The following is a 26,780-nucleotide window of genomic DNA, read 5'->3' as shown; positions in this document are numbered from 1 at the left end:
CTCCATTGGGGGCCCTGTGATCCATCCAATAGCTGACTGTGAGCATCCACTTATGTGTTCGCTAGGCCCCTGCATAGTCTCACAAGAGACAGCTATATCTGGGTCCTTTCAGCAAGATCTTGCTAGTATATGCAATGGTGTCAGCGTTTGGAAGCTGATTATGGGATGGAACCCTGGATATGGCAGGGTTCCATCCCATAATCTAGATGGTCCATCCTTTTGACACAGCTCCAAACTTTAAGACAACTCTTAAAAGGACATTTAATTGGGGCCGGCTTACAGGTTCAGAGGTTCAGTCCATTATCATAAAGGTAGAAACATGGCAGCATCCAGGCAGGCATGGTACAAGAAGAACTGAGAGTTCTACATCTTTATCTGAAGGCTGCTAGCAGAATACTGACATCTAGGTAGCTAGGATGAGGGTCTTAAAGCCCATGCCCACAGTGACATATCTATTCCAATAAGGCCACACCTCCTAATAGCGCCACTCCCTGGGCCAGGCATATTCAAACCAGGACACCTGGGCAGCCAAATTGGAAACACTGACTATGTGTTCTGGGTTAGTAGTAGCAATAACGTTAGTGATTGTAGAAAGCCAACCGTAGCATGTAGTTGTAGCTGGGAGCATGGCTCCAGATCCTGCTGCCAGGAATTGAACACAATTCTGATGCTTTAGTGTTGCTGGCTTTGGGCAGGTGAGAGCCCTCCCCACCCCCACCCCAGGCCATGTCCGCTGTGGTGGTGTTTCACATAATTTACATCTGCTTCACACCCTCCTGAGTATCCATGTGGGATGCTGTGATTATCCTCAGAAACTGCAGGCAGATTTAAAACACAGAGCTCCCTTCACACCCTGAAATATGTGTTCTAACAGCCAGTTAAGGCGGTGGGTAGGGCACAGATCACCTAACTGCTGGGAAGGAAGTTCTGATACTTGAGCCTCCATCTGTGGCTCTCCACACACACGGGTATTTTGGGACCATTCATTTCAGTGACATCTATAAACCGGAAGCAACTGCCACACATCCCCCATAGCATCGTTTTGAGAACCAAGTTGAGTGGATGGTGACACCTACCACAGTATAAGTGTAGAAAGCCTGGCATCGAGTAGGATGGTTTTAGTACTTTTCATCTTTATTTCAGTTGCTTTTAAAATCTTTTGAGGGTATAGATTTCAGAGTAGCGGGTTTCTGGAACAGAGAGACTGGGTCTGTTGTAGAAGATAGTGTGAACACACAATATAGCTCCAGCCCCTAAGCAGTTGCTACAGCCTATAGAGGAAAAGTGAAATATGACCACTGCCATAGTGTAAGGCAGGAAATGTTAGAAAATTATCACATGTAATGCAATTTGAGAGGGTGCTGAGTGCTTTCTAGAAGATGCTGGCATTCCAGGATGGAGAAGTGGGATATGCAGAGGGGGATAGAGTGTGTGGAGGGAGGCATGATTGGGACATATCTTAGGGTTCTTCTGCTGTGGTAAACACCATGACCAAAAGCAACTTGGGCAGCACAGGGTTTGTTTCACCTTACAGCTTACAGTTGGCATGAAGGGAAGTCCGGTCAGGACCTGGAAGCAGGAGCTGAAGATGAGATCATAGAGGAGTGCTGCTCAGTCTCCTTAGTACAGCCCAGGACCCCAGTCATCACTGTGAGGCTGAGCCCTCTCACGGAATCAGTCATTAGTCAAGAAGATGCCCCACAGGCTAATCTACAGGCCAGTTAATCTGATGGCAGCATTTTCTCAGTGGAGGGTTCCTCTTCCCAGATGACTGTAACTTGTATCAAATTAAGAAAAACTAACAAACACAGGGTTGGTTACGTAAGCAGGAGCAAGAAGAGGACTTTGCTGGGAAAGGAGTAGGTGAGCAGTGCTGAGCCAGCGGAGTCAGTTGGGAGCGGGTGGCTGAAGGCTAGAGAGTCATGGGAGGAATCATGGTAAACGGTTCATAGTGACACTGAGCCTACTGCACGGCATTAGTGGCGGATGCTACAGGCGTCAGGGAAGAGGAGCACCGGTACCCGTGCCATGCTGCTAGTGGACAGCATGCCTGCTATATAGCTTGTCCTGGGTTAACCTGGTCTGAATCCTGGCTCCCACATTGAGTTAGATTACCTAGAAGAAGTGGTGGATCTGAGTGAGTGTGCGTTTCCTGTAATATGTTGACAGTGATAAAGTATTTTATATGTCTAGGATAATGTTGTCTTCTTTACATTTCTGTTGCTGTGGTAAAACAGTATGACCAAGGCAGCTTAGAGAAGAAACAGTTTATTTGTCTCATGGTTCCAAAGGGTGTGAGCTCCTGACAAGAGAGGAGAGCTAACAGGTGGGAAGTGGGTGGAGCAACAGCTGAGATCTGTTGCAAATATGAAGCAAAGAGGGTACACTGGAAATGGGACCCAGCTTTTGTGAGCTCAAAGCCTGCCACCAGTGACTCTTCAGCAAGGAGATACCTCCTAGGCCTCAAAAAACAAAACAAAAACAAAAAAGCCAGTTGCCAGTTGGGACCAAGTATTCAAATGCAGGGAACATCTCATTCAGACCACCACATATGAAGTGTTTTGCAGTTGGTTGTCCTAAAGCAGTCACGCAGTAACTGGGTTACAAATGTACTGTCATCGGTCATGCAGAGCTGAAGAATATGTGGAGATTCAGAGAGACGGTATTGGTCACAAGAGGAGTGAGAGTGGAGAAGATGAGAGAAAAGCAGATAAACAGATTGAGTGTGAAGAGCTGAACAGTTGTGGAGGCTGTAGTGGTGCAGAGCCTGCACAGTAGCTAGACTATTAACTTAGGGGCAGTCTGTGTGTCAGAATGAAGGGCTAAGTTTTTCCACAGAGTAGGGAGATTGGTGTCCTGCAGAAAACAGAGCCAGTTTCGGGGTGTGCCCCGAGGGCAAGAGCAGTGTGGACCCTGTCCGTGTGCTGATCCTCACTGCTGCTTTGACAGGTGCCTCGCACCTCAGAGATTTACATCCACCGAAGTGGTCGGACTGCCCGTGCTGCCAGTGAAGGCCTCAGCTTGATGCTGATTGGGCCTGAGGATGTGATCAACTTCAAGAAGATCTACAAAACTCTCAAGAAAGATGAGGACATCCCACTGTTCCCAGTGCAGTCCAAGTACATGGACGTGGTCAAGGTAAAAGTTAAACTCCACTATACTGCCTCCTCACAGAGCACCTTACTCTGAGACCAGAAGTTATCCTAGGGGACTGAGAAATGGTTCTGCCGATGGCTAGACAGTGGCTTTTGTTAAGAGGCTGGAAGTGCCAAGCCTGGGAGAAAAGCAGAAAGGGGGAGTGACCAGAGAAGTGTGTTTTGTCCCTTAATCACTCTGATATCTGGTCCTGAAATCTCCACCTGCTTCTGCTCCAGTAGACAGCTCAGTGAGCTCAGCCATAGACATTGTCAGAGAGCTGTGAACAGCAAGGTAAATGCTGAAGGCTTGGTGTGCCCTAAAGCAGGGACAGTAAAACTTGCTGTCTACATTTGTATTAACTCAGGAACATTCACTGTTATTTCCTGTGTACCCCGGGCCCCAGTGTATCAGGGACTAATATGGGGTAGTTTTCCCGAGGCTCACCAGTGTGTATAGGGTAAGCCCACAGCACGCTGAGGTGTCCAGGGAGCACTGGGCCTGATAGGTGTGTGGTTGTGATGGGAGCAGAGCCTTCGTCCTACTGCAGAGATAAAGAAGGGCGAAGAGAAGATGGAGTTACTACGGGCATTGGTGTGAAGACAAGGGGCAGTTTAAGGGTGTGTCACCACTTTGGCAAGAGCGTTAATTGTGTAAGGATTTAGATGGGGCTGGTAGAGGTGGGATTATAGAGAATTCCTGTTAAGAATGCTGGGAGCGACTCCATTTTCGTGCTTATTCCCATTGCACATGCTCTCTCCATGTCAGGATGAGCAGAGCATTGTGTCACTGCAGTGTGACCTCAAGACCCACGAGAAAGAGGATTGAGGAAAGAGGAGACAAGATCACTCTGGGCCACATAGAAGTTGGCACCTGAGACAGAGCTTTAAGGAGATTTGGTCAGGCTTCTGTGGCTGTGATGGTCACCCAGGCTGTTAGCAGGAACCTGGGCAAGGGTTTCAGTAGAATCTGCATTGTTTCTCACTCGTCACTGATCACATTACAACTTAAGAACTGCTTCAGTAAAGTTTGCTGAGAGGCCCAGACTCTTGATCAGATGAATATTTTGTGTTACTGCCCCCTCAGGAGCGGATCCGTCTAGCCCGACAGATTGAAAAAGCTGAATACCGGAACTTCCAGGCTTGTCTGCACAACTCATGGATCGAGCAGGCAGCGGCGGCCCTAGAGATTGAGCTAGAAGAAGAGATGTACAAAGGTGCGTCTGAGCAGGGGGATTGCTTTCCTTTTAGCTTTTACCTGGTTGAGACCATCCGTATTTCTGTGATCCCAGCAGGAGCAGCAAGGTTCCCTTTTCTTGTCCTATGGCTGCTTCTTCTGTATGGGCCAGATACCTTGAGCCTTTCTTGTCTGTCTGACAGCCTCATGGACAGCCCTTGGACTCCATTACTAGGAACAGATCACAAGCAGGGTATCCTTGTTAATGCAGCCTGTCTTTTACTGTATGATTAGCCGTCTACTATGCCTCTTCGTTCATGTATGAGACCGTACCTCCCAACAAGGTTGAGTAAAGGAGACTAAACTAGATCCACTTATGCTTGAAAACTAGGAAGTATATGGCACTGCTAAGTCGTCATTTATCATGGTAATTGATGTTGAACAGCACAGCACCTTCGTGTCTCACTTATAACTTCTCCAAGTTCTGGGCATGAGTTGAGTGGGAGCGATTGTCCTTTTACATAAGGGATAAAGAGATAGAGGAGTGCACGGAGCCAGGCAGTGGTAGACTTGGCCTTTAATCCCAGGAGAGACAGGTAGATTTCTGTGAGTTCAAGGCCAGCCTTGTCTACAGAGCTAGTTTCAGGACAGCCAGATCTACATAGACAACCATATCTCAAAAAACCAAAAACTGAAACAAAACAAAAAAGGTTCACAGAGAGAAGGAATTTGTACATCAGAACAGCTCTACCGCCAGGCATTGCCTAAACCTTCTTCTGTCTGTGGGCCAGAAGCCCAGGAAGAGACCAGGGGTGAGGGGCTGCATGGCCCTGCATAGTAAAGCTGAAAACTGGATCTGGAGCCTATGACAGCAGTTACAGCTGGTGCCCCTTCTTCCATACCAGGAGTGCAGTTTAACTGAGGTGTTGACTTCTCGGTACCCACTGAGCAAGTTCCCAGGCAGACTGCTGCTCAGTGTAGGAGCAAGGAGTTTGCCAACAGTGTGTTCCTCCTTGTAGCTCAGGTCTGGGGCTCAGTAGAGATGTGAGCCTCTACCTTTCCTTGCTGAGGTCAGGCATGGGCAGGGACTTGGGCTGTGTCCACCTCTGCATGTACTCAACAGCATTGGTGAGCTAACTGGAGAGTCAGTCTGCACAATCTCCCAAGGAATTTGTGGTCGTCATACCACAGGAGGCAGCGTGTGACACGGGGAGGAGAGCAGATTTCAATCACATGTGAGTTCTGATCTCTGAGAGTTTATTCTGTGGCCTTTATGTGACTCTAAGCCTGAGTTGCCTTACCTGTAAATTGAGGAGTTTCTGTCTTTACTGGTTTCCTGAACAATGACGAACAGTGATCTACTGTATCCCTCCTAAACAGGAGTTATCCACTTATCTGAACTGACAAGCCAGCACAGCTAAATTTAGTCTAGAGGAAGTATTTCTGTATAAACATGATCTTACAATTGTGTGTCTCAAGGAGGAAAAGCTGACCAGCAAGAAGAACGTCGGCGACAGAAGCAGATGAAGATGCTGAAGCAGGAGCTACGCCATCTGCTCTCCCAGCCACTCTTCCAGGAGAACCTGAAGACCAGATACCCCACACAGTCTGGCAGGCCGCCTCAGCCTGCGGTGGCCCCCAGGAATATCGAGTCTGCGCTGAGCTGCCTCTCCAGGCAGAAGAGGAGGAGGAAGAAGCCAAAAGAACCCCGGGCACCATCACAGCCAGGATCAAGCACGAGTTAACTGCCCGGTCAATGTGGTGACTGTTCAGTGAGATCCTCCGGTTGTCTGAAAAGGCTTCCCCTCCTTGCCTTTCACTCCACCATCCACCTGCGCAAACCTCCCGCTCTTCCATCCTTTAGCAGGAAAGACCTCCCGCACACATGTTGTGGAGTTAAATGTGGCAGGTGATGCTGTGTGTCTGTAGTCAGTGTATGCAGGCTTCTTGTGCTCACCTTGTTTTCCAGATTAAACCAAGTAGGAGTCAGAGACATCATGAGGGTGTTGCAGTGTTTTATCATTGACTGAGATTTCCCTTGGGCAGACAGAATGCTGTTTCCTTGATAGGGGAAATGGCGTCATGGGCCCCTGGCATGAGTCCATCACAGTTCTGTCAGGTCTTCAGCACGTCCCTGTCCTTCTCCACAGCATATAATACCAGCTCCCTTGCTCTGTCACACTACCCTCTGTACCTTAACTGTCCTGGAAGATGGACAGGGAAGATCTTGCTGACACCCCCACACACCCCCACACAAAGCTCACAAAGCTGTCACAAACCTGCAGGGTCAAGAGAGAGTACACTGGACACGACTCTGCGGTCGTAGCTTTTTTGTAAAACGGACTTTTCAGTTTGAACTACCCTGTGTCCATCCTGGAGTATGGCTTTGTGTTCTCTGAAGAACAGCTCAGTGCTCTGGCCTACCTGCCTCGCAGTGCTGGCCACACTTGTGCTGCAGAGCTCCAGGGCTGGAGGTCTCCAGGCTTGCATTGGGGCCTAGCGTACATGCAGTGCAGGAACACTGGTCCATGCTGCCCAGCTCACAGTCAGTCTGGCTAAGTAACTCTCAGGCCTAGGGAAGCACAGCTTAGCCTGGATGTTGAGACAGGTGTTCACGGGCCTGCTTCCGATGCTCGCTTTGAGGAGTCACTGTGGACTTGAATATAATACACAGGCATCCTTAAATATCCTAATAGCTAAGAAACGGGGTATTCCTCAACTCTCAGCAAGGTTGGGAGGTTGCCATGAGACATGGATTCTGATGTCACTGTTGACTGAGTGCCTGGTATTAGGTGCTTTTTAACCCTCTGTGCCTCATGTGCTAGGCACTTTATCACTGGTTATCTGTCTCGACAACGCCAACCCCCTCCCCCCCCCCAGCTCCAATTTTTTTTTTTAACTTAATATGGTATGTGAGGGAAGATGGTGGTTGTTCACGCATGGAGATAATGGTTTACCCCCTGCCACCTTTACCTGGTTCTGGGGATCTGGGTTGCTAGGCTTGGATGGCAAGTGCTTAGACCCATTGCTCCTACATTTTAGTTTGAATGGTTTCAGTGTCTAGGCAGGCTTTGAACTGGGATCCTCTTGCCTCAACATCCTCACAAGCTAGGAATATAGTCAGTCAGTCCTAGCTGTTAGATGCTTTTATTGATTTAAAGTCTCATTGGTTGTCTATGAGGTCATAGTGTATCTTTTTTTTTGGGGGGGGGGGAGTCAAGGAAGTGGACACTTACTGGTTAAGGTTTACCCAGTGCAACCCAACAGCCATATGACATAGGGAAACTCAGGGCACCTTTCTTCTGAGTGAGGTCCAATAATCTGAGCCCTTTCCATGACCCCACTTTCTCCTGACCTGGCTGAGAGCGCCCAGCTGGCCTCCACTTTGCAAATGATGCTGTGAGCTGTCAGCTGAGTTGATAAGCAGAAGGTGGGGTGCCAGGCACTCAGTCAGTGTTGAGATCCTATCTGTGCCCACCTAGTATGGCGAGGCCCTGGTCAAGTGTGCAGAGCTTACTGCATCTGCTTTTTAAATGAGGGGACTGGGGGCAGTCCTTCTAGTGTAGTCCCCTCATGAGTGCCCTGTGGGAAGCCGGTGGTGGTCTTCCTTACATAACCAGTTACTCAGCAGTAAGAAGCCAGACTGACAGTTGTTTATAGAAACGTTTAATTCTGAGGGAAGCTGTAGGGCTTGGCCTTGGGTACTCACGGAACCCCAAGCCCCACTTTCCCAGGCTGGCTGTTTACTTGGCTCTTAGACCTGGTTCACTTCCAAGGTGGCATGCTTCTTTGCTTCCAAGGTGAAGGGATTTGACCAAGGTCACACAGTTGAACTTGGGCAGCTGGCCCCAGCACTTGCATCTGTTCTCAGAAGACAGATCGCAGGTGCACCGAGCTGATACTGTCCCCACTGGCTGTTCTGGGAGAGTGAGGAATTTAAAGATGAGCTCTCAGCACCTGCGCTCCACTGTTTCCTCTAGAAAGAGCCAGAAAACTGCTATGCTCGGCCAGGTTTTAGCATGTTTTCAAGCCCATGCCCCTGGAGCAGCCCAGGCTATCCATCAGTCAGGCATCCTGTGCTCATAATATTAAGCCTGGAAATGGAGACTACTGGCTGAAGACAGTAGTGGAAATAAGGGCCCACGCTGTGGGCAACTGCCATAGATACCCAGGTCACCGTGGGACACTGAACACATTGAAAGGGCAGATTTACACCCGTGTGCCAGCAAGACACTCACTTAGCTGGAACCTTTGGATCTAAGTGTTGCCAAAGGGGGTCTTGGAAACTGCACACTACCCAGACATCTTGGTGCTTTTGGCTTACACCAAACAAAAGGACAGATACAAATCTGAATTGTGTAAGACTCAGGATCCTGCTTCCAGCCCTGTGTGTAGGTTGTCAGCAGACCCTCCCAGTAGCACCAACGGTCTGATTCCTGCAGAGTGAAGCATGAGGGGAGCCCTGTAACCAAGGAAGGACCAGGGGGTGGCCCCATGGTTATCCTACAGAGGAGGGTGTGGCTAGCAGCTGCCAGGTGTGTCCTCAGGTGAGGCAGCAAGGCAGGGTAAGTGGCTATTAAGGGGCACGTGCAGAGGAGGAAATGTCCCTGCTGCCAACGTCTATGGCTTGTCTGTCCTTCCCTGCCTAACTGCCTATGAAGCTGGGCTGAAGAAAACTAAAGAGCCTTGGGAAACCTGTCCTCAGTCCTTCCAGGTCAAAACTGCACATGCCCAGCTGAATACCTAGACCCTGTTCACTGGGAAGGATATACAGCTGTAGCCCCTTGGTCCCAGACGGGGACACACTAACTCGGGTACAGGCCCTAGTCCTTGGCAAGCCTTATCCAGGTGGGATTGACAGCAGAACCCTAGAGGGCCTGTCCTCCAGAGTCAGGAGTTCTGGTCCCGACCTCACAACCTGAGCTTCGTGCTGAAGGTTAAAGTCCTTTTCTGGTCTGGGAAAAGTCTTTATGTTTTTGTTCCCTCTTTCCTTCAGGGGACGGGCAAGTATAGCCACCGTGAATGAAAGTATACACGTCCTCACATTTAGACAGGCTACCATGACCCACCCGACGACATAGCCTGGCTGGACTCTGCATAGGTCTGGTAAGTCACCTGAACATGACAGCTGGCCCGAGCTTTTCTCCCCTGTATGGTCACTGCCCTGGCTGAGGACAAGCCCGATAGTCCCCATTTCACATAGCAGCACTGTCAGGAACCTCTTCCAGGTAAATGGGGTTCTTGAAGTAAATGGGTACAGAGAGAAGAGTTTCTGGCCTTGTGGTCCAGAGTTAGCAGGCATTATATCATCTATCAAAATAAATACTAAAATTCCTATTAAGTCATTCACAGTCCATAGTGGGCACAGGTCTCAGTTCAGTGTGGCTTTACCCAAGAGGCTATATGTTTCCTAGTTGTCTAAGTCACTCAAAAAAATTGCCAAGGCAGGATGTTCCATTCAGAATGCAGTCCATTAGATGACGGGCTCCGGCATGGCCCAAAAGTAGTCAGTGTTTCTCGGCTGCGTAAAGGATGTTGTAGTGGGATGTTTTATAGAGCAGATAAACCGAAGGGATGGCAGCCTCTGGGAACACGTGGTGGTTCAGAGCGGTGTCCATCTCGTCGACGTACTCCACCTGCAGAGCAATGTTGAGTGCCTGCGACAGGGCTGTGATCTGCACGTGGTCACACTCCATGGCCATGGGCTCTACTTCCTGCAAGGCCAAAATAAAATACTTAGTCAGGAGGCTAGGGCGAGGGGGGACGTGCAGCCCTGGCTCCCAGGATCACAGTTGTCTGTTCTGTGAAAGGCTAGTGAGGCCCACCTGTCACTGAAGCAACACAGCCCGACACTACTGGGGTTGCAGAAAATGAAGCAGAAACCATTTTTATTCCAGACCCCTTGACGGAATGTGCAAGAGAGGAAGGAATCTTTCAGGCTGGCATCAAAAACATACAACTAAAAGGACCCTGAGGTAGAGGCTTCCGAGTATAAGCCTGTAGAAGCCGAAGCCTGGGTCTGAGTCCTGATGCTGGAGAGACAATAGAGAGGCAGAGATTGTGGCAGGTCAGCATGTGTATCCCACAGAGGGCAGCTGCTCTTGTGCCTGTGGTAACCACCATTTAAGTTAGGGGCCTAGTACCTCCTAATTGAAACAAAAAATCCAGATAGCCATGTGAAAATTGTCCATTTCTTAACATGTGGGCCACTCCTGATAAATACATCTGAAACAAGAGCCACCATAAGACAAATGTGACAGGAGCTGTTACTCTGCAGTACAGCAGCAGACCTGTCCCAAGTCCTGCGATCCCAGAGACATTTCCCCGGGGTTACAAGCAGCCTGCTTACGCCTCAGAGCTCAGGACACTCAAGGAAGATGTCTCCAGCGGGCTAATCTCTCTAGTTGGCACTGTAAGGGTGTTCCTCTGAGCAGAAACAGTGGGCCTGGAGTGTGTAAGGGACAGACAAAGCCCAGGCTGGGAGCTCCATCCCCAAGGAGGACCCTAGGGACCTACGTGAGTGCAGAAGTCTTTGATGTCCATCTCCTCATCGATGAAATGTCGGAAGAAGTCGGCTCGGGTCCTGATGAAGGCCGACGTGAGGAGGCGCAAGAACTGCACGATTCGGTCCGAGGAACTCTGGTCATTGAACACCTTCAGCAGGCTGGACACTGAGCTATCCTGCTCTACCAGCTCAACCACACTGTAAAACTTAACATGGCCCAACCATCAGGGCAGACCCGGCGCGCACCTGCCCCCGACACCCCATGGGGTCCCTCATTTTGAGACTGCAAGTATTAGTGTTGAAGCTCAGAGACACATCTAGGGCCCTGACCTTGAGTCCCCTTCCACCATACATTCAGAAGGGCAAGAGGGTGACAGTCCTCCAAGCTGAGGTCCCCTGTATTCACATATCCCCATAAGTAGGAAATGACCCTGCCCCGTCCCAGCCCCAACTGCAGAGCTGTGGACGGGCTGAGGACCTCCAGCCTGTCTGCTCCTGTCTGCTCTGCCCATGTGGAGGGCCTTGGTCCTCAACCTGTGTGGCTCAGGTGAACTCACAGCATTAAAGAAGTTTCTGAACTTGTGTTCCTCAAAGCCGGCAGCCAGAAGGTCGTTAGGGGTCTGTAGCACACGCTCTTTGAACCTGGAGGGAAGGAGACCTGATGGTCACAGGGGAAACAGGGTGCTGCTGGGTCAGGCAACTGCCCAGTCCATACTAGCATCACAGAAGCACTTCCACATGTGCTGCCTTCCCTGCTGTAGATGACTCCATTTCTCAGATGAAGAAACTGAGGCCGTCGCAACATTCTCCCCCAGCTATGGCCATTCCCTTTCAAAAGCTTCCTCCCTAAGCTATCTGTGGTCCCACTTATCCGCCCTGGTCATGTCCAGCTCTTTCCCGGTTCAACCCCTCCCTCACAGGGACCTCCAGAGCGATGAACAACTCCTCCCATGTCACAAATTTGCTGGCCTCTGCCCACGACACTGCTCCTCACAGGGATGTATCTCCCCATCATTAGCCCAGGGTTATACTGACAGCCTATTCTACAGCCAACCCCCATCTGCACTTTACCTGGGCAGGGCCTGTTAGGCCCCCGGGATGCCCCTCTTTGGGAGCTGCCGGTTTGCGGCCCACTTTAAGCTAATGAACTGTTATTTCAAGACCTTTTTCTCAGGCAGGAGTTAGCATTAGCATCCCTTACTAAAACCCAAATGGGCAAAGGTACATGGAAATCAACCGAACTGGAAACCAGATGGAGAGATGGCTCATTGTTAAGGAACACTTGTTCTTGCAGAGGATCTGGGTTTGGTTCCAAGAACAACTTCACAACCACCTGTAACTCCAGTTCCAGAAGATCAAATGCCCTCTTCTGATCTCTTCTGGCACGGAGGACACATACATCCATGCAGGCAAACATTCATACAATAAGTAAATACAATTTTAAAAATAATCCTGAGAGCTCAGGATTTCCTGTCTAGTCCTCACTATGCTTCCAGGCGGCTGGGGGATGTCACCTATGTGAGGTGAGAATGTCATGGACCCTAGCATGTGCTTCTGTCCCTCAGATCTCTGCTCTGGCTCCTAACACCAGCATGCTCACCTATCAGGTCAGGCCTCCCTGCCCTCAACCCCTGTCCCCTGGCTGCTAATACTCATCCCTCCAATGCATAGCCCCTTCCTGTCACCAGCCACAGGGCCCTCAGGAGCATGATGAGGCACCTGACCTGGCCACTGAGTAAAACAGCTCTTCACTAACCTCAGGACCAGCCTGGCACTGGGCTGTCCTCACTCTCTATTGGGGTCAAGGGCCAGCAAGAGGGCTTGGTAAAGTGGCTGCCCGTCCATGCAGTGGAAGGGAAGAGGAGACTCCTAAAGTTATCCTCAGGTCTCTGCACACACCACAGTGTGTCCTCTCTGTTACACACACACACACACACACACACACACACACACGAACATGACAAAGGCCAGCAGGAACAAGCTTCTTCCTTCTGTAGTCATTGTTTTCTTATTCTTTTCTTTCTTTTTCTCTCTTCCTCCTTTTCCTCTTCTCCCTCTTCTTTTTCTTCCTTCTTTCTCGTCTTTTCTTCCCCTCCTCCTCCCTTCCCTCCACCACCTCCTCTATCTCGTGTTGGTGTTTGGAACAGGGTTCTACTGTGCGCTACCACATCTGTTTTCCATTTTTGCAGTATATACCAAGTGCCCACCCAATGTTGCCTAAAGAGGCAGTGCTGAAGAAAGTGTCAGACAGATACGGACACCTTCCGAGCCTCTAGGCCGCCATCAACACCAGCACAGTGGGCAGCTAGGTTTCCAAGCAAGTCCCATCTCTACTGGACTGCTCCCCAGCTACAGGAGCCTGGTCCAGCACAGAAAAGCAGAGGCGTCTACACGGGCCCCACTCACTTGAGGATCTCTCTGCTCTTGCCCAGCAAGGACTCCAGGTAGGAATAGCCTAAGGCCCTGTAGAAGCAGTTCCCGTCTCCTTTGGTCTTCCGGATCGAGCTGAATCTTTTGCTGAGTTCCTAAGGAGAGGGGAGGACACGTGGACCTCAGCAGCAGTAGTGACTTTGGTGTGGGTCAGTCACTGGCCTGGCCCACAGTTGTCACCCTAGTGTTCCCAGCCTCATCCATCCCACAGATACACCAATACACTGAGGTGTCAGACACAGAGGATGTCAGCTCCTGGGCACCAGCCAGCCTTCGGTTGGGGGAGGTGCCACAGAATTAGACGATAGTGACAAGAGTTTGAGGACATGAGCTGGGGTGTCCTGGGTCAGACACATCTATACCAGACTTAGTCAGTCAGGGAAGGCTTCCTGGAGGAAGCTGGCAACTGAGTGGGGTGGGTGACAGGAAGGCTGCAGAACACTAAGCAACCTCGGCAGTCCTGTAAAGGCTTCTCAGTGGTGTGAGGAGTGCCAGGCCACACGGATTCATAAAGAAGACTCAAGCTCTTAGAACAGTGCTTGGCTTTACAATGTATGGTGTTCCCACAAAGAGAGGCTCTCTTTCTGAGGCAAATGCACAATGTCAGAATGGTCTAAGTATGTTTCAGTTTGCATAGGAACCTGGCCCGAACTCTGTGTCTCTCAAAAGCTGCCCCTTTTTTTACTCCCGACCCCAGCCCTCTTTGCTTAGGTTCTTGGTCCCTCTGACCCTCTGCCCCACCTGGATTTTCCTCTGGTAAATCCTGTTTTCAGGATGATCCCGAAGAATGGATAGAATGTCACATTTTTCTGATATTAGGCTGAAAGATGTTTCACTCTGAAAGAGAAAGAAGAAACACTGAGCTGGCTTCAAAGACACCAGCAGGACTCACAGAGCTGATGGCCTCCAAACAACCAGGCATATAACCCAGAACATGCCCTGTTCCCTCAAGGGATGTGTGAGCATGTGACCAGCCAGCATCCTAGGGACCTGACTGAACGGCCCTGGTCCCAGGGCAGGGACAATCAGGACTGACACCATCTTTAAGTGACCTGGTTATAAAGAACCAACCTTATAACTTGCTAACATTCATTTCATAGCATTTACTACCTCAGACTTAATAATCTCTATGTTGGGGTACGCTTCCACCTCAATCATTCATTCATTCATTCACTCATTCATTCTTTCCTTTACTCCCCCCACACACACACTCCCCCCTCCAGTTCCTGAACACGAATCCTGTGTCAAGCCTGGCATCACCACATGCTGGCAATATAGGGGTATGCCCATCCCTATACAAAAGCCAGTAATGCCACAGGGTTGAAGGTTAGCTGTGAGGTGACCCCATGTGGCACTGGAGGGTATGTGTGAGGGGCCAGGAAATGGGTAACAATCTGAGTTTACACAAGGGCCGAGGCATTGAGGATATGTTCTCATACTGCCTACCAGTGGGGCTCAGGTCTGAATCAAGGCCAGAACCAAGTCTGAGCACATGCCTGTGGGAGCCAAGGTCTCCAAGCCTTGGAAGGACGGAAGCAGGTGGGAGACAGGACAGGGGATGCTTCTTTACCAGGCCTGGGGTGAGGGTGCTCAGGGGCTGGGGCTCAGCCAGCTGGCCATGTACTCTTGCCACCAGCCACCCAGGAATGGTGCTCTCTGCAGAGTAAAATACAAAGTGTTGGGCTGCAGGGCAGAGGTGGTGCACACCCTTAATCCCAGCACTTGGGAGGCAGAGGCAGGTGGATCTCTGAGTTCGAGGGCCAGCCTGGTCTACCAAGCAAGTTCCAGGACAGCCAGGACTACACAGAGAAACCCTGTCTCGAAAAACCAAAAACAAACAAATTGCTGGTGAGATGACTCAGACTGCTAACAAACCTGACCATCTGAGACTGATCCCAGCATCCCACACCGGAGATCTCTCCCAAGCTGTCCTCTAACTTGTGTCAGTGGTGGTTTGTGTACACGTGCACAGACACACAATATACAATCACATACACTCTCTGCCTCTCTCTCTCTCTCTCTCTCTCTCTCTCTCTCTCTCTCTCTGTGAGAGAGAGAGATCTCTGAGATCTCTGATCTCTCTCTGTGAGAGAGAGAGAGAGAGAGAGAGAGAGAGAGAGAGAGTTTCCAGCTTAAAATCAGCTGTTCTGTGGCTGAGGACCTGGCTCTGTAGATACAGCACTTGCCTTGTAAGGGTCAAAGGTCAGATCCCCAAAATATTCACGTTAGATGAGCAACTTGCCTATGATCTCAGCTCTCGAAGGATTGGTACAGGGGATCCTGGGGACAAGCTGACAAGCCAGATTATTCAAATCGGCATATTGGAGGCCCATAAAAATGTCTGCTGGGCCTTCTGGGAAAGCTTTGGGTTTGGGATAAAAAAGAGACAAGATGCTGAGGCAATGTCTACTTTACAGCAGCCATCCTGTGACCTGAGGCTGAAAGCCAGCATAGGGAGGATGATCTGATGATCTGCTGCTACCCTAAGCCCAAGTTATGTGACATGGTGACTGGTGCCGTCACTGGGCACTGTGTGCCAAGCTCGGAGCAGAGGCTCATATGGCCGCATTATCTCAATTATCACAGCTCTCTTACGAGGCGGTGATTATTATACCCACTGCCAAGGTCAGGCTGTTTGAGCTAGAAGTGATTACTGCAGGCCAGTGTGAAGTTCAGACACATCAAATTCCTAGGCATGCACAGCCCAGATGCCAGAGCTCTCCAAGGGCTCATCTGCCAGACCACAGGGGAGCTTCCTGTCCAGGGCAGTGTGGGGCCTTCTCACCCAGAGGCTGGGTCCAACTTCTCACTTCTGCAGCACCCCCAGAGATACTGTCCTCCCCACCCCACCCCCACTTCCTGATAGGGGGGAGTTCAGTGTGTCCAAGAGCCTGGCCAGAGTATGATGCATACTGCAGAGTATCAAGGGACAGTTCCTAAGTGACTCTGGGCACAGCCACTGAAAGCTATCAGCAGGCGGAGGGTGTGGCTGAACAGCGGGTGAGCTTCTCTGGCATGCACAAGGTCCTGGGTTCATCCCTAGCTCTGCAAAGCAAGCAAAAAATAAACCGGGAAAGCAGAGCCCACCGCCAGAGGGGTGAGACAGTCCCTCCTCCGCCTCCTTTGAGCCTTCTACCTGTGCTAAGAAGATACCAGCTGCTTCTTCTGCTCTTCCTTCCCACTTCCTAGTTGTCTCCCTTTCAAAGGTCCACAGACCTCTGGCTCATAGCTTGAATAGCTCCATTTCATTTGCAGGTTTAAAAATCCTTAGGCTAAGACACCTTTGCTGACCTCATAAATGTGTGTATGTATGTATGTATGTATGTATGTATGTATGTATGTATAATACAGACACACATACATACACTTATATATTTAAATATACAATATATAAGACATAATTATGTATATAACAATATATTTAATATATCAATAGTAACTACATATACATACACACACACACACACACATATATATATATATATATATATATATATATATATATATATATATAACTATCTGTTGCTCTAAATCATGGAAGTGTGACATCATTTACATAGCACACAGCTGCTGCTGTGCAGTTAAGTTGGCTAACCCTATGTTGAAGACACAAATCCCCATGGGGCAGTGTTATTCTGAACAGCCCTCTTGACACCTGTGTGCATGGCAAGGTGACCCACATGTTCTGCTCACCCAAACTTCTTCTTGCTTCCTTGTTAATTCACTCATGCCTTGCTACCTGCTTCATGACTATTTGTTTATAGAAGTATTTTTACAGATGGCTGCCTTAAAACGGTACACGGGTTTTCTGAACAACAGGCTTCAGAGCACAACGCCCCAGTGGTATTTAATGAACTAGCACTCAATCCTGGCCCCTGAACAAAACCCAGAAATAAAGATATCAGGGGCCTAGGGAACCCAGAAGGATGCCCAGCCAGCCATATTTACTTGACAGTTTCTGAGAAGGCATGAGGGACAAGGAAAAGAGGTACCCCATTCACCCTCAGAGAGGAGTCCTGAGGGGAGAGGCACTACACCGGGGAAGGCTTCCCAGGGCCTGCATTGGCCTGGCATCGTGGGTAAGCTTGCTGCGTCGACAAATTCCCAAGAGCTATTTGCAGCTGCCACACATCAGGACCAGCTGTGAGCTGTTACGCGGCACTCTTTTCAGTCTCAGAGTTTTCCAAGTTCATCTCATGTGTCCCTAATCTGTGTTGTGTCCCCAACCTCCAAGATCCATGTGGCATGTCCTTTGAAAAGTATTCCTTTAAAAATAGGGTGGTAGAATGTACATAACACAAAACATACCATTTCAACCATTTTTATGCACACAGCCTTAAGTACCACCCCCCTTCTCACCTCTCCACCTTTGGAAACCACCCCTCTGCTTTCTATTGTCTTTTCAAGTCAGATTACAGATGAGATGTATTTTTAAAGAATGGAGTTGTTATATGTTTTAAATTTACATATATATTTTATCACCCACACACACACACACAGATTAACTTTACTATTTAAAAAACCAGCTATGTTTGGGTGTGGTGATAATAGTTTGTAATCCTATTATCCAGGAGACTGAGGCATGGGGATGGTGAAATTGGGGCTACTAGACTACACTGCAAGACTCTCTCAAGGGAAGGGTAGGGAAGAGGGAGGGAGGAAGGTAGATGGGTCTTGGGTTGACATCTAGTGTCCCCCAAGTGTATATGTGACCCTAGTGCCAAGCAGATCTCCACCCTGGCACTGGAAGTCCCTAAAACACCTTTGGAATGGCCCAAGTCCTCACCCAAACGCACTGGCATTCCTGGGTGAGTCCAGCCTCAAGATCCAGGAAGAACCTAAGAGCCGTGTCAGTTCACTAGTCCGTGAATCTGGAACAATGCTCTGGGTTTTGACCTTGGCTAACATTAATTGGTGTTTGCTTGTAAAACTCTGGCTGAAGACTTTCAGGTTGTTCTGGAGCAAAGAACACAGACTGGTCATGCCTGACTGTGCTGTCAGACTTCACCAGGCCACAGCAAAAACACTGGCTCTTTAATTGCTGGCTTGCAGATAGATGCTAATTAATTAACCTGGGCAGGCAGCACCTGGGCTTGGCTACTATTTTAGCAGTGGAGGTGAGAGGTGTGTTTCACTGACCAAACCCACAGCCAGACCTCAGCTCACACCTCTGCCTACAAATCGCATCTGCCAGCCAGCCATTCTGTCGTGCATCTGAGCATGCCCACATCCCAGGCTCAGCAGTGCCCACCAGACCCAGCAGGCAGCTTAAGCATAGTTGCTCACCAACCAGGCCCCAGTGCCACCACTCACCACACAGCCTGACCCCAAGGCACCTGGGAAAGCTGGAAATGCCAGCCTCACCTGCCTGCCAAGCAGGTTCAGAGCCTCAACCTCTCCTTTAGGAAGGCTCACGTCCTTGTCAGAGGCCACCCGGAGTTGAACCCTGGCCCTACCTGCTCGCCTGGAGTCCCCACAGGAACTAGAAGGAGTTAGTGTCTACTTAAATGTCTACTTGGGGACTGAGAAGGTAGCCGAATGGGTAATGAATTCACTGCTTAAGGATAAGGCCCCAAGTTTTGTTAACACAGCAACTGTGTAACCTGCCCCTGCCATGCACCCACACCTCAGCACTGGACGGAGATCTAGAGGCAGCCAGCTCTCCGGACTGATGGCTGGCCAGTCCAGCCAGTGAGTGAGCTTCAGGTTCAGTGGAGAGACCCCATCTCGGAAATTAGAGGTGTTAGGGAGAGGCCTCAGTGAGCAAGGCGCTTGCTCCCCAAGGGAGATTAGAGTTCAGATCCCCAGAACTGATGTGTGGCAGCTACCTGTAAACTTAGCCCTCAGGAGGCAGAGATGGATCCCTGCAGCCAGCTGGCTAGCTAGACCACCGAGAATCGACAACCTCCAGGCTCAGCTAGAGACCCTGTCTAAATAAGCAGTGAAGAAGGAAGACACCCAGTGTCACCTCCTGACACCCACATGCAGAAACACATGTGCAGGCAAATCCACATACACGTGTGCCCACCTACCTAGGAGGCAGGTTCATATGAATACCTCACACACATGCATGCGCTAAATTTTTAAAAGAAAAACGATAGAGGAAGGTATATGATGTCAATGTCTGGCCTCTACACTCGTGCACAGGGTGGTACAATCCTCTATTATGAACACATACATACACAGGGATACACAACACACATACATCCAAATATATATATATATATATATATATATATATATACACACATGTATGAATTACATATAAACATATATATGTATGCATGTATATATGTATAAACATAAATTTGTATATATGTATATATGAATATTCAGATATGGATCTTCATATATGAATATATGTATATATACATATATATATACACATACATATGCATCCATATTATATACATACACACACATATATGTGTAATATATAGGTAATATATATGAGTTATATACACATATATGTGTATATATATATATATATATATATATATGAATACACATGTAATGTGTTCAAAAGTCCATTATTAATGAGGTGGCTGAAGCCATGGGTGTGGGGAGACTTGTCTCCTTGGAGGACCCACTCCTGCTCCAATACCTGGGGACAACTGTGGTGTCACAGACCATCACCACTGGACATCTTTGCAACTGGAAGTCAGCATCCAGCCTCCTCCCCTCTAAAGACAAGCTGTGGCCAGGCTGTGCTCTCTGGGCCTTTCGGCCTCTGCTGCAGTGCAGGCTGCTGTCCTCAATCCTTAAAGCCTGCCAAGCGCCCTGCCTGAGTTAGACCCTTGGGACCTATGTGGTGGAAGGAGAGAACTGACTCTTGCAAGTTGCCCTCTGACCTCCACACATACTCCAGGGCATGCCTGCACCATGCCCTCACCCCCTGCCATCCCCCATCCCCACACAAATAAATACACATTAAAGGCTGTCTGCCTTCCCTGATGGATAACCCCTTTCTCTCACCTTGTAACCTTTCTTTCCACGGTCCCTTTACCTTCCCCTCCTCCCTCTTGTAGGGACTGTAGTGGTGATCTCTCTGTGCAATCCTTGATAAGTAAGCGTAATCTCCCACTTCAGCCCCTTAACTGAGTCACACTTCGGAACCTCTGCCGTGGTAATATATCCACGCTAGGTAACAGGAAACGCTAATCTTTGTTGACAATCACTCAGGCTTACTTCATGACCCTTCTCTGTGGGGCTCCAACCCCTTATCTTAGTTGCTGGCTGTTTTCAGAGTTCCTGAAGCTGGCCTCTGCCTCCCTCAGATAATGTGAACTTGTGTAATATCTTTGAGCAGCCTCCTGGTCTTAGCTCCAGCCTTACCTCTCCCTAGGACTCCAGCCTCAAACAGCCGGCAACCTCTCAGTCACCCAAACTACCCCTTCTGATTCATTCACCCTTAATTACTCTGTTGTCTCTCTGTCCCCACCAGTCTTCTCTAGACCCTAGGATACCCCTTCACCCACCAGAGTATACCCCCAAATCCAGGAGCCCTCTTCCATTGTCGCACCCTGCCCCACTAGCTCCTGGGTCTGGCCTGAGAGCCCTCACCATCTCTCACAAGGAGGATGCAATGTACCCTGCCCAGTGTGCCGTTGGGGCTTCCTCTCCCAGTCAGCCCCACATTCTCTATGAGCAGTCAGAACAGGCTGCTTAACGGGCAGAGACTTTCCTCAGTACACTATGCTGGGCTCAGATGTTTAACTGCCAATATCACAGTATCAAAAGGCAGCACTCTGCCTTTGTAACTGGACTAACATCACGATTCTGTGTTGTACCCATGTCGACTCAGTTTCCCTAGCCCTGCCTTCTGCCAAGCGAGGCCTTACCTCATGGTAAGAAAGCAAGAAGGCCCTGGCCTGATGCTGGCACCTCCCAAGCTCTTTAGGAACTTCCCAGCTTCCCAAGCTCTGAGCCTGATGAAGCTGTTTCGTATAAATGGCCCGGTGATGACCTATCACCGCCATACAACCAGGCTAAGACATAGCCAGGAGTCAGGAGCCGAAGCTGCCATAACTAATACCTGCAGACATGAAGGCTTCAGGATGGGGCAGTGGCTACAGCTGGGACACCTCCCAGGTGGATGCTGGAGCAGCCTTCGCAGCTGTGAACAGGCCACCGAGGGCGATTTTGGAGTGGGTAAGACAAGACGGAGAACAGAAGGTAAAGTGGGGGTCTTCCCAGAAGATCCTGTGTGAGAACGCTGGCAGGAACTGGCACAGAAGAGGTCCTGAGGATGGCGCCTCAGATGGAAGTGTGGAATGAGGTCCTGGAGACTGGAGGGAAGGACCATCTCCGCAAGTGGCAAAGAACTTGGCTGCAGGGTGTCCTTGCTTCAGGTCTCCATGGGAAAACAGAACTTAAGAATAATGAGCTAGGAAGGACCTAGGTGGCAGAAGCCCAAGGCCGCGGCGTTCAGGCTGCGAAGTGGGTTCTTGTAACTTTATCACCTAACACGGGAGAGGAGAGGATATGATGCGGGTAAAGACGGGGTTCATAAGAGAAGAGGATGAAGGTCTTGGAAAACTCACAGCCTAAGTAAAAGAATGAAAGAGCATGTTTACGCTAAGGATGTGGCCCCGAGGCTGGCCACCTGCTAAAGATAATAGCACAGAAGGGAGTGAGGTGTCACTCAGGGAGACAGGGTAGGAGACACCCCCCCCACCTCCCCACAACATGGCAGAGAGCCATAGGCTGGTTACACTTAGAGAGTACCTTCCAGGGAACCTCTCAAGGGTTCCCACCTTTCAGGGTGGCAGGCCACCTGGGTGACCAGCTATGTGGCAGGGCCCGGGGAGGACTGCTACTCTAGTGGCCTAAGCTGTGGTCTCGGTGGAGAGTCCACATGGGCAGGCCCCGAGGCCTGCAGAATGACAGTGGGGTGCGGTGCAAAGCGTGCAAGCCCAGAGTAACCAGACACAGTCTCCACTAGGGTGATGCCCATGGCAGAGAAGACCATGGGGATGTAATGTGGCTGTTGTGAGCTGTTTCCTAGGCTGTGTCCAGTGAATTCCAGGGTGGGCCACCTCAGCGGAGAAGCCTCCCTCCCCTCCCCCCACCATCCTACCCCCGTATCTTGCTTGTTCGGGACAGGATCTGACAGGTGGGCTCGCTGGCTGACTTGTGCTATCTCCCTCTCTCTACTCAAATGCCAACTCCACAAGGGTCATTTGTCACTTATCACCTGTCATTTGTCACTGCCAGATCTCCACTTTCAGGAATGTTGGAATGTATGCTAAAATGTATCCCGAGTGCTTCGAACTGAATTGTTGAAGCTGGAGCTCCAGGCCTCAGAATGCAACTTTATTTTGGAATAGGGTCATCGCTGATATAATTAGCTAGGATGAGGTCACAATAGAGTTGGCTAGGTCACCAGCCCAATGACTGGCTTCCTTATTAACAGAGGAGTATAAACACAGGCATGCACGCACGCACGCACAGGAGAGAGCCATCTGTGGGTGAGTTCCAAAGTCACAAGTCAGGCTACTGCCGGAAGCTTGGGGAAGCTAGGGATGGAACGTCCCTAAACACCTTCAGAGGGACTGTGCCCCTCCCTGCACATTCACCTGAGACTCCAGCCTCTAGACTCATCAGAAAACCAGTCCCTGTGGGTCTCTCCCGTGGAACGATTTTGCTGCAGAAGCTCTGGCAAGCATGCTGAACGAGCAAGCCTGCCTCTCCCTCCAGCTGGCCACCCACGACCCAGCATCAGACAGAGCTAGCAACCATTTCATATTCATCATAAAATGTTAGACAACCCAAACTCCACAGCCCAGCATGCAAAGCCCTGCACAAGATGCTCGGATCCCATCCAATCTCCCAGACTCACTGCCCTGCTCTCCCCCAGTCTCCCTGAATCTATAAGGATCAGCTGCTTACTCGTCCCAGGATGCCCACTCTTGACCATGTCCCAAGGCGATCTCCCTGCTACCTGGGATGTACTCTTTCCCCAGTCCTTCCTGAGTTCTTCTACACAACCTCCAGCTTGTTCCTACCAGTGGAGTGGGCCATGCTCCCAGACTGGGCAAGGCCCCTATTGGAAACTCAGGCCATGCCAATATTTCAGTAGCTGTGGCCTGGCTCACGGGCATGAACTCTGGAACAGGGCAGGCGTCATGTCTTTCTTACCACTGCCCCAGCATAGGCTGAGGATGCTGGCATTGGCTGATTTAATGCATGAGAGGAGGCAGACAGGAACGTGTGCCTGGACTGCCTATACTCACACTCACTCAAGAGCAAAAGCACGCAAAGTGAGGTGAGCCCCTCCGCATTTGCAGCCCCGACTGCCAAGAACTTCATGGCTTCTGCCTGGCATCCACCTTCAAGTTCAGCCCAGTGATGCCAACATAGAAACAGAGGAAGATGCTGTCAGTTCCAAGACAGTCTCCTGTACCTACCACCCATGCAATACAGCCTCATCCAACATTTAAACACATTACAGTTGATCAGCCAAAGGGCCTCAGGACTTAACATGGTGCTCAACACACAGTAGGTATATAATAAACATCATGTAAACAGACTCTAGTTCTGTCCTCATGAGTCCCAGACAGATGTCCTATTTGGTGGGTTTTAACTAGTATATATCTCTATCTCCAAGACAGCCAAACTCCCCAGAAGGGAGTTGCTTTGGGTCCCAGCTGCTGGTCTCCTGGGTTCAGGGCAGATCCTGCTATACAGTTGGGGTCCCAGCCCCTACTGCCTGGTGTGCTGTCTGCTACCACCCGTGGTGGCTGGAAGCCACACAGCCTCCAGCATCAGTGTGGCTGAAGCTGTCATTTCAGTAGCCCGATTCCCTGGCAGGTAATGCAGAAATCCCTGGGCCACTCTCCAGGAGCAGCAGAGCAGGCAAACTCTTGGGTACTAAGAACGAGCAGGAAACCAGTGCTTCCAGTCCCTCCCCACTGCTTCTGGTTACACACACACACACACACACACCGCACCCCTCCCCCCCACAGGGCAGGAGGATGGCTTTTAAGAAGATGCCCTGGCTACCTATCCACACTCAGCACAGGTTTGACTCCGACCCTAGCCCGGCAGTGACCCAAGCACAAACAACCGGGCACCAGCACTAGCCAATTTCTGGATTTCAAAGGCCCTAGTTGAAAAACCACCTCCCCATTCCCCCTCCCCCCCACACTCCTCATTATAACTATTGGCATAGCCCAGACTGGAGTGTCATCTAGAAGTCCAGCCTTATCTAGCATGCACGAAAACCGGGGTTCAAAACCCAGCATCACCAAACAAAACAGAAAGAGCGGGTGGTCCCAGAGCTAAGTGATGCCACTTAGTAGCACTAATGATCTAATGATGGTCAGGCTCCCTGGAGCCCTTTGCTGGAAGTTGAATAGCAAAAGGTAACCACCATACCCAACCCCCTATAGGAGGAGGCTTGATCCCATGGCAACCTGGAGAGTAGGCTGATGCAACACACAACACTGGACCAGAGGCTTGGGTCCAGAAGTCCTAGCTGTCGCACCACCACAGTCCCTACCAGCTTTCTCTCCTAGTCTGGCCTCCGTTTCCCCACTTGTCCGAGCCCTGGGTTTGACCAGCCCAGGATCTCCTGGGCCTGTTCTGCTGGCAAGTTCTTCTAAGTCAGTTTGCCTGGACTCCTAACTCATCTCTTACAATCAGGGGCCAGCCTCTTCATGTGTCCTGACTCTACAGACCTGTTGCCATCAGAAAACTGAGCTTACATCAATGGACCATAAGGCTTGTCGGGGGTGGTCGGATCGCTCGTCCCTGGGGACGGTTGTCTGGGGCACAGTCAGTCTGTAGTAGCTAAGTCCCTGATGGGTGGGCTGCAAGCTTAGGAGGGCTACTTAACAAAGAGTAGAGACCACAACCCCAGAGGTATCCCATTCCTCACCAGCCAGCCACAAGCATCAGGACTTAGAGTTGGTGCCTGGGGACCACCTAGAGTGGCCACGAGGCAGCAAGGATCAGTCCCGGGCTGGATCTTCTGGCTGCGGGTCCCTGATGGGACGGCGCGGCGGCGCATCCCGGTGTTAATCCCGAGGGTGGAAAGGGCTAAGCCTCGCGCCCGACCGCGCGCACGCAGACGCGCCCTGGCGGCGCCCCCTTCCCATCCCGCCACCACTGACCATAGTGACCGGAGCCGTCGGGCCTCGTCCCGCCCCAGCGAGGAGCGAGCGGGTGCCAGGGGAGGCGCTGGGCGGCTCCGCCGTTGGGTCGGGCGGCGCGGGCCTCGCGGGTGTGGGGCGAGCGCAGAATACACCCGACCGCCCCTCAGACCGGAGCTCAGACCTCCACTGTGTCCCAGCAAGACGCACACCCCGCGATTGACGTCGGAAGCCGGCAATCAGAGGCCCGGACGCGAGACGTCACAGAAAGTGGGTGGGACTGCACTCGCCTTAGGCCTGTGTTTTGGGGCCCGTTTGACAGGAGGTCTCCCTCCTTTTAAAGACACAGAGTGCTTTTAACTACCAAAGGAGCTAGCCCAATCAGGAGAGTCGGCCCGGGTTTGCAAAGACAGAAGGACTTTTAACTAAAACTGCAAACTGAAGTCATCTGGAAGGTTAGATGGCCCTGATTAATTAATCAACGAGTTCACATAAGTATATTTCTCTCAAGATCAGAGGACATGTGCTTAGGAAATATGTATCCAGTGACATTAAGTTACCTGCCTTCTGCTGTCTATCTACAAATAATATTTTACCTCTTTGTAACTCATGAATCAGACAGGCATCCAGGTAATATCTGTTGAATTAATGAACGTTCAAGATGGTTGGACGTGGCTCTGGGGATGTATGGGGTGTGTAGAAGACACAATACTGAATCAGGCGTATGTGAATCACCCTGTGTACATGCTCATTATTACTGGACATCAAACAGGAAATATTATTTAACGTTTGTTTGCCAGCCCTTGACCCCTGAAGGAGCTATCGTGAGTGTTGTATGGAGAAGTGGGCTCCTGTACCTGGCACATAACTATTTTAGCAGGTTCTGCTACTTAGATGGTTCTACTTGACTGTGGTATAAACGTGATAATATTGGATAGACACTTTTTTGCTCTTCCCCTGAGCTAATGGTAGATGACTCTCCAACCCTCAGAAAACTGGATAACCAAATTAAGTGGCAGCTTCAGTCAGCCCCACCAAAGGAAACAATAGACGCATCCCAATGTTCTGTGGTGTAACGCCAAGTGGGGGGATGCATGCATAATGCATTTTTCGTGTGTGTGTGTGTGTGTGTGTGTGTGTGTGTGTGTACCTGTGCTGCATATGTCAAAGCCAGAGGTAAAGTTAGGCATTGTACTGGCTAGTTTTGTGTCAACTTGATACAGGCTGGAGTTATCACAGAGAAAGGAGCTTCAGTAGAGGAAATGCCTCCATGAGATCCAGCTGTGGGGCATTTTCTCAATTGGTGGTCAAGGTGGGGAGGTCCCCTTGTGGGTGGTGCCATCCCTGGGCTGGTAGTCTTGGTTCTATAAGAGAGCAGGCTGAGCAAGCCAGGGGAAGCAAGCCAGTAAAGAACATCCCTCCATGGCCTCTGCATCAGC

The 26,780-nt window shown here is 50.2% G+C and overlaps 2 protein-coding genes across 6 annotated transcripts in view; one reads left to right on the top strand and one right to left on the bottom strand.

The window, feature by feature from the left end:
• The window catches only part of Ddx24 (DEAD-box helicase 24), an 18,764-nt gene extending 12,455 nt beyond the window's left edge, over positions 1-6,309 (top strand). For all 3 annotated transcript variants that reach the window (XM_021179386.2, XM_029484581.1, XM_021179387.2), the window contains exons 7-9: positions 2,950-3,138; positions 4,222-4,351; positions 5,791-6,309. In XM_021179386.2, the coding sequence (XP_021035045.1) occupies positions 2,950-3,138; positions 4,222-4,351; positions 5,791-6,056 (585 nt within the window). In that variant the 3' untranslated portion in view covers positions 6,057-6,309. The remainder of the gene's footprint in view (positions 1-2,949; positions 3,139-4,221; positions 4,352-5,790) is intronic.
• A 3,233-nt stretch (positions 6,310-9,542) lies between these two features.
• Positions 9,543-25,547, bottom strand: Otub2 (OTU deubiquitinase, ubiquitin aldehyde binding 2). 3 transcript variants are annotated; one of them, XM_021179643.2, is made up of 6 exons: positions 25,363-25,547; positions 13,988-14,083; positions 13,223-13,341; positions 11,374-11,458; positions 10,828-11,022; positions 9,543-10,025 (listed from the first exon to the last, which is right to left on the bottom strand). In XM_021179643.2, exons 1-6 carry the CDS (start codon positions 25,363-25,365, stop codon positions 9,819-9,821), a joined length of 705 nt encoding a protein of 234 aa, XP_021035302.1. In that variant the 5' UTR covers positions 25,366-25,547; the 3' UTR covers positions 9,543-9,818. The 3 variants fall into 3 exon arrangements, with proteins under 3 accessions (XP_021035302.1, XP_029340442.1, XP_021035303.1); XM_029484582.1 differs by lacking the exon at positions 25,363-25,547 and adding an exon at positions 25,128-25,274 and having other exon boundaries at positions 9,767-10,025; XM_021179644.2 differs by lacking the exon at positions 25,363-25,547 and adding an exon at positions 21,282-21,611 and having other exon boundaries at positions 9,767-10,025.
• Positions 25,548-26,780: the final 1,233 nt, after the last annotated feature.

This window comes from Mus caroli, chromosome 12, assembly GCF_900094665.2.
Source record: "Mus caroli chromosome 12, CAROLI_EIJ_v1.1, whole genome shotgun sequence".
Classification (NCBI taxonomy): domain Eukaryota; kingdom Metazoa; phylum Chordata; class Mammalia; order Rodentia; family Muridae; genus Mus; species Mus caroli.
Note: the sequence above shows the minus strand (reverse complement) of the source record. Positions and strands in the feature narration are given on the sequence as shown.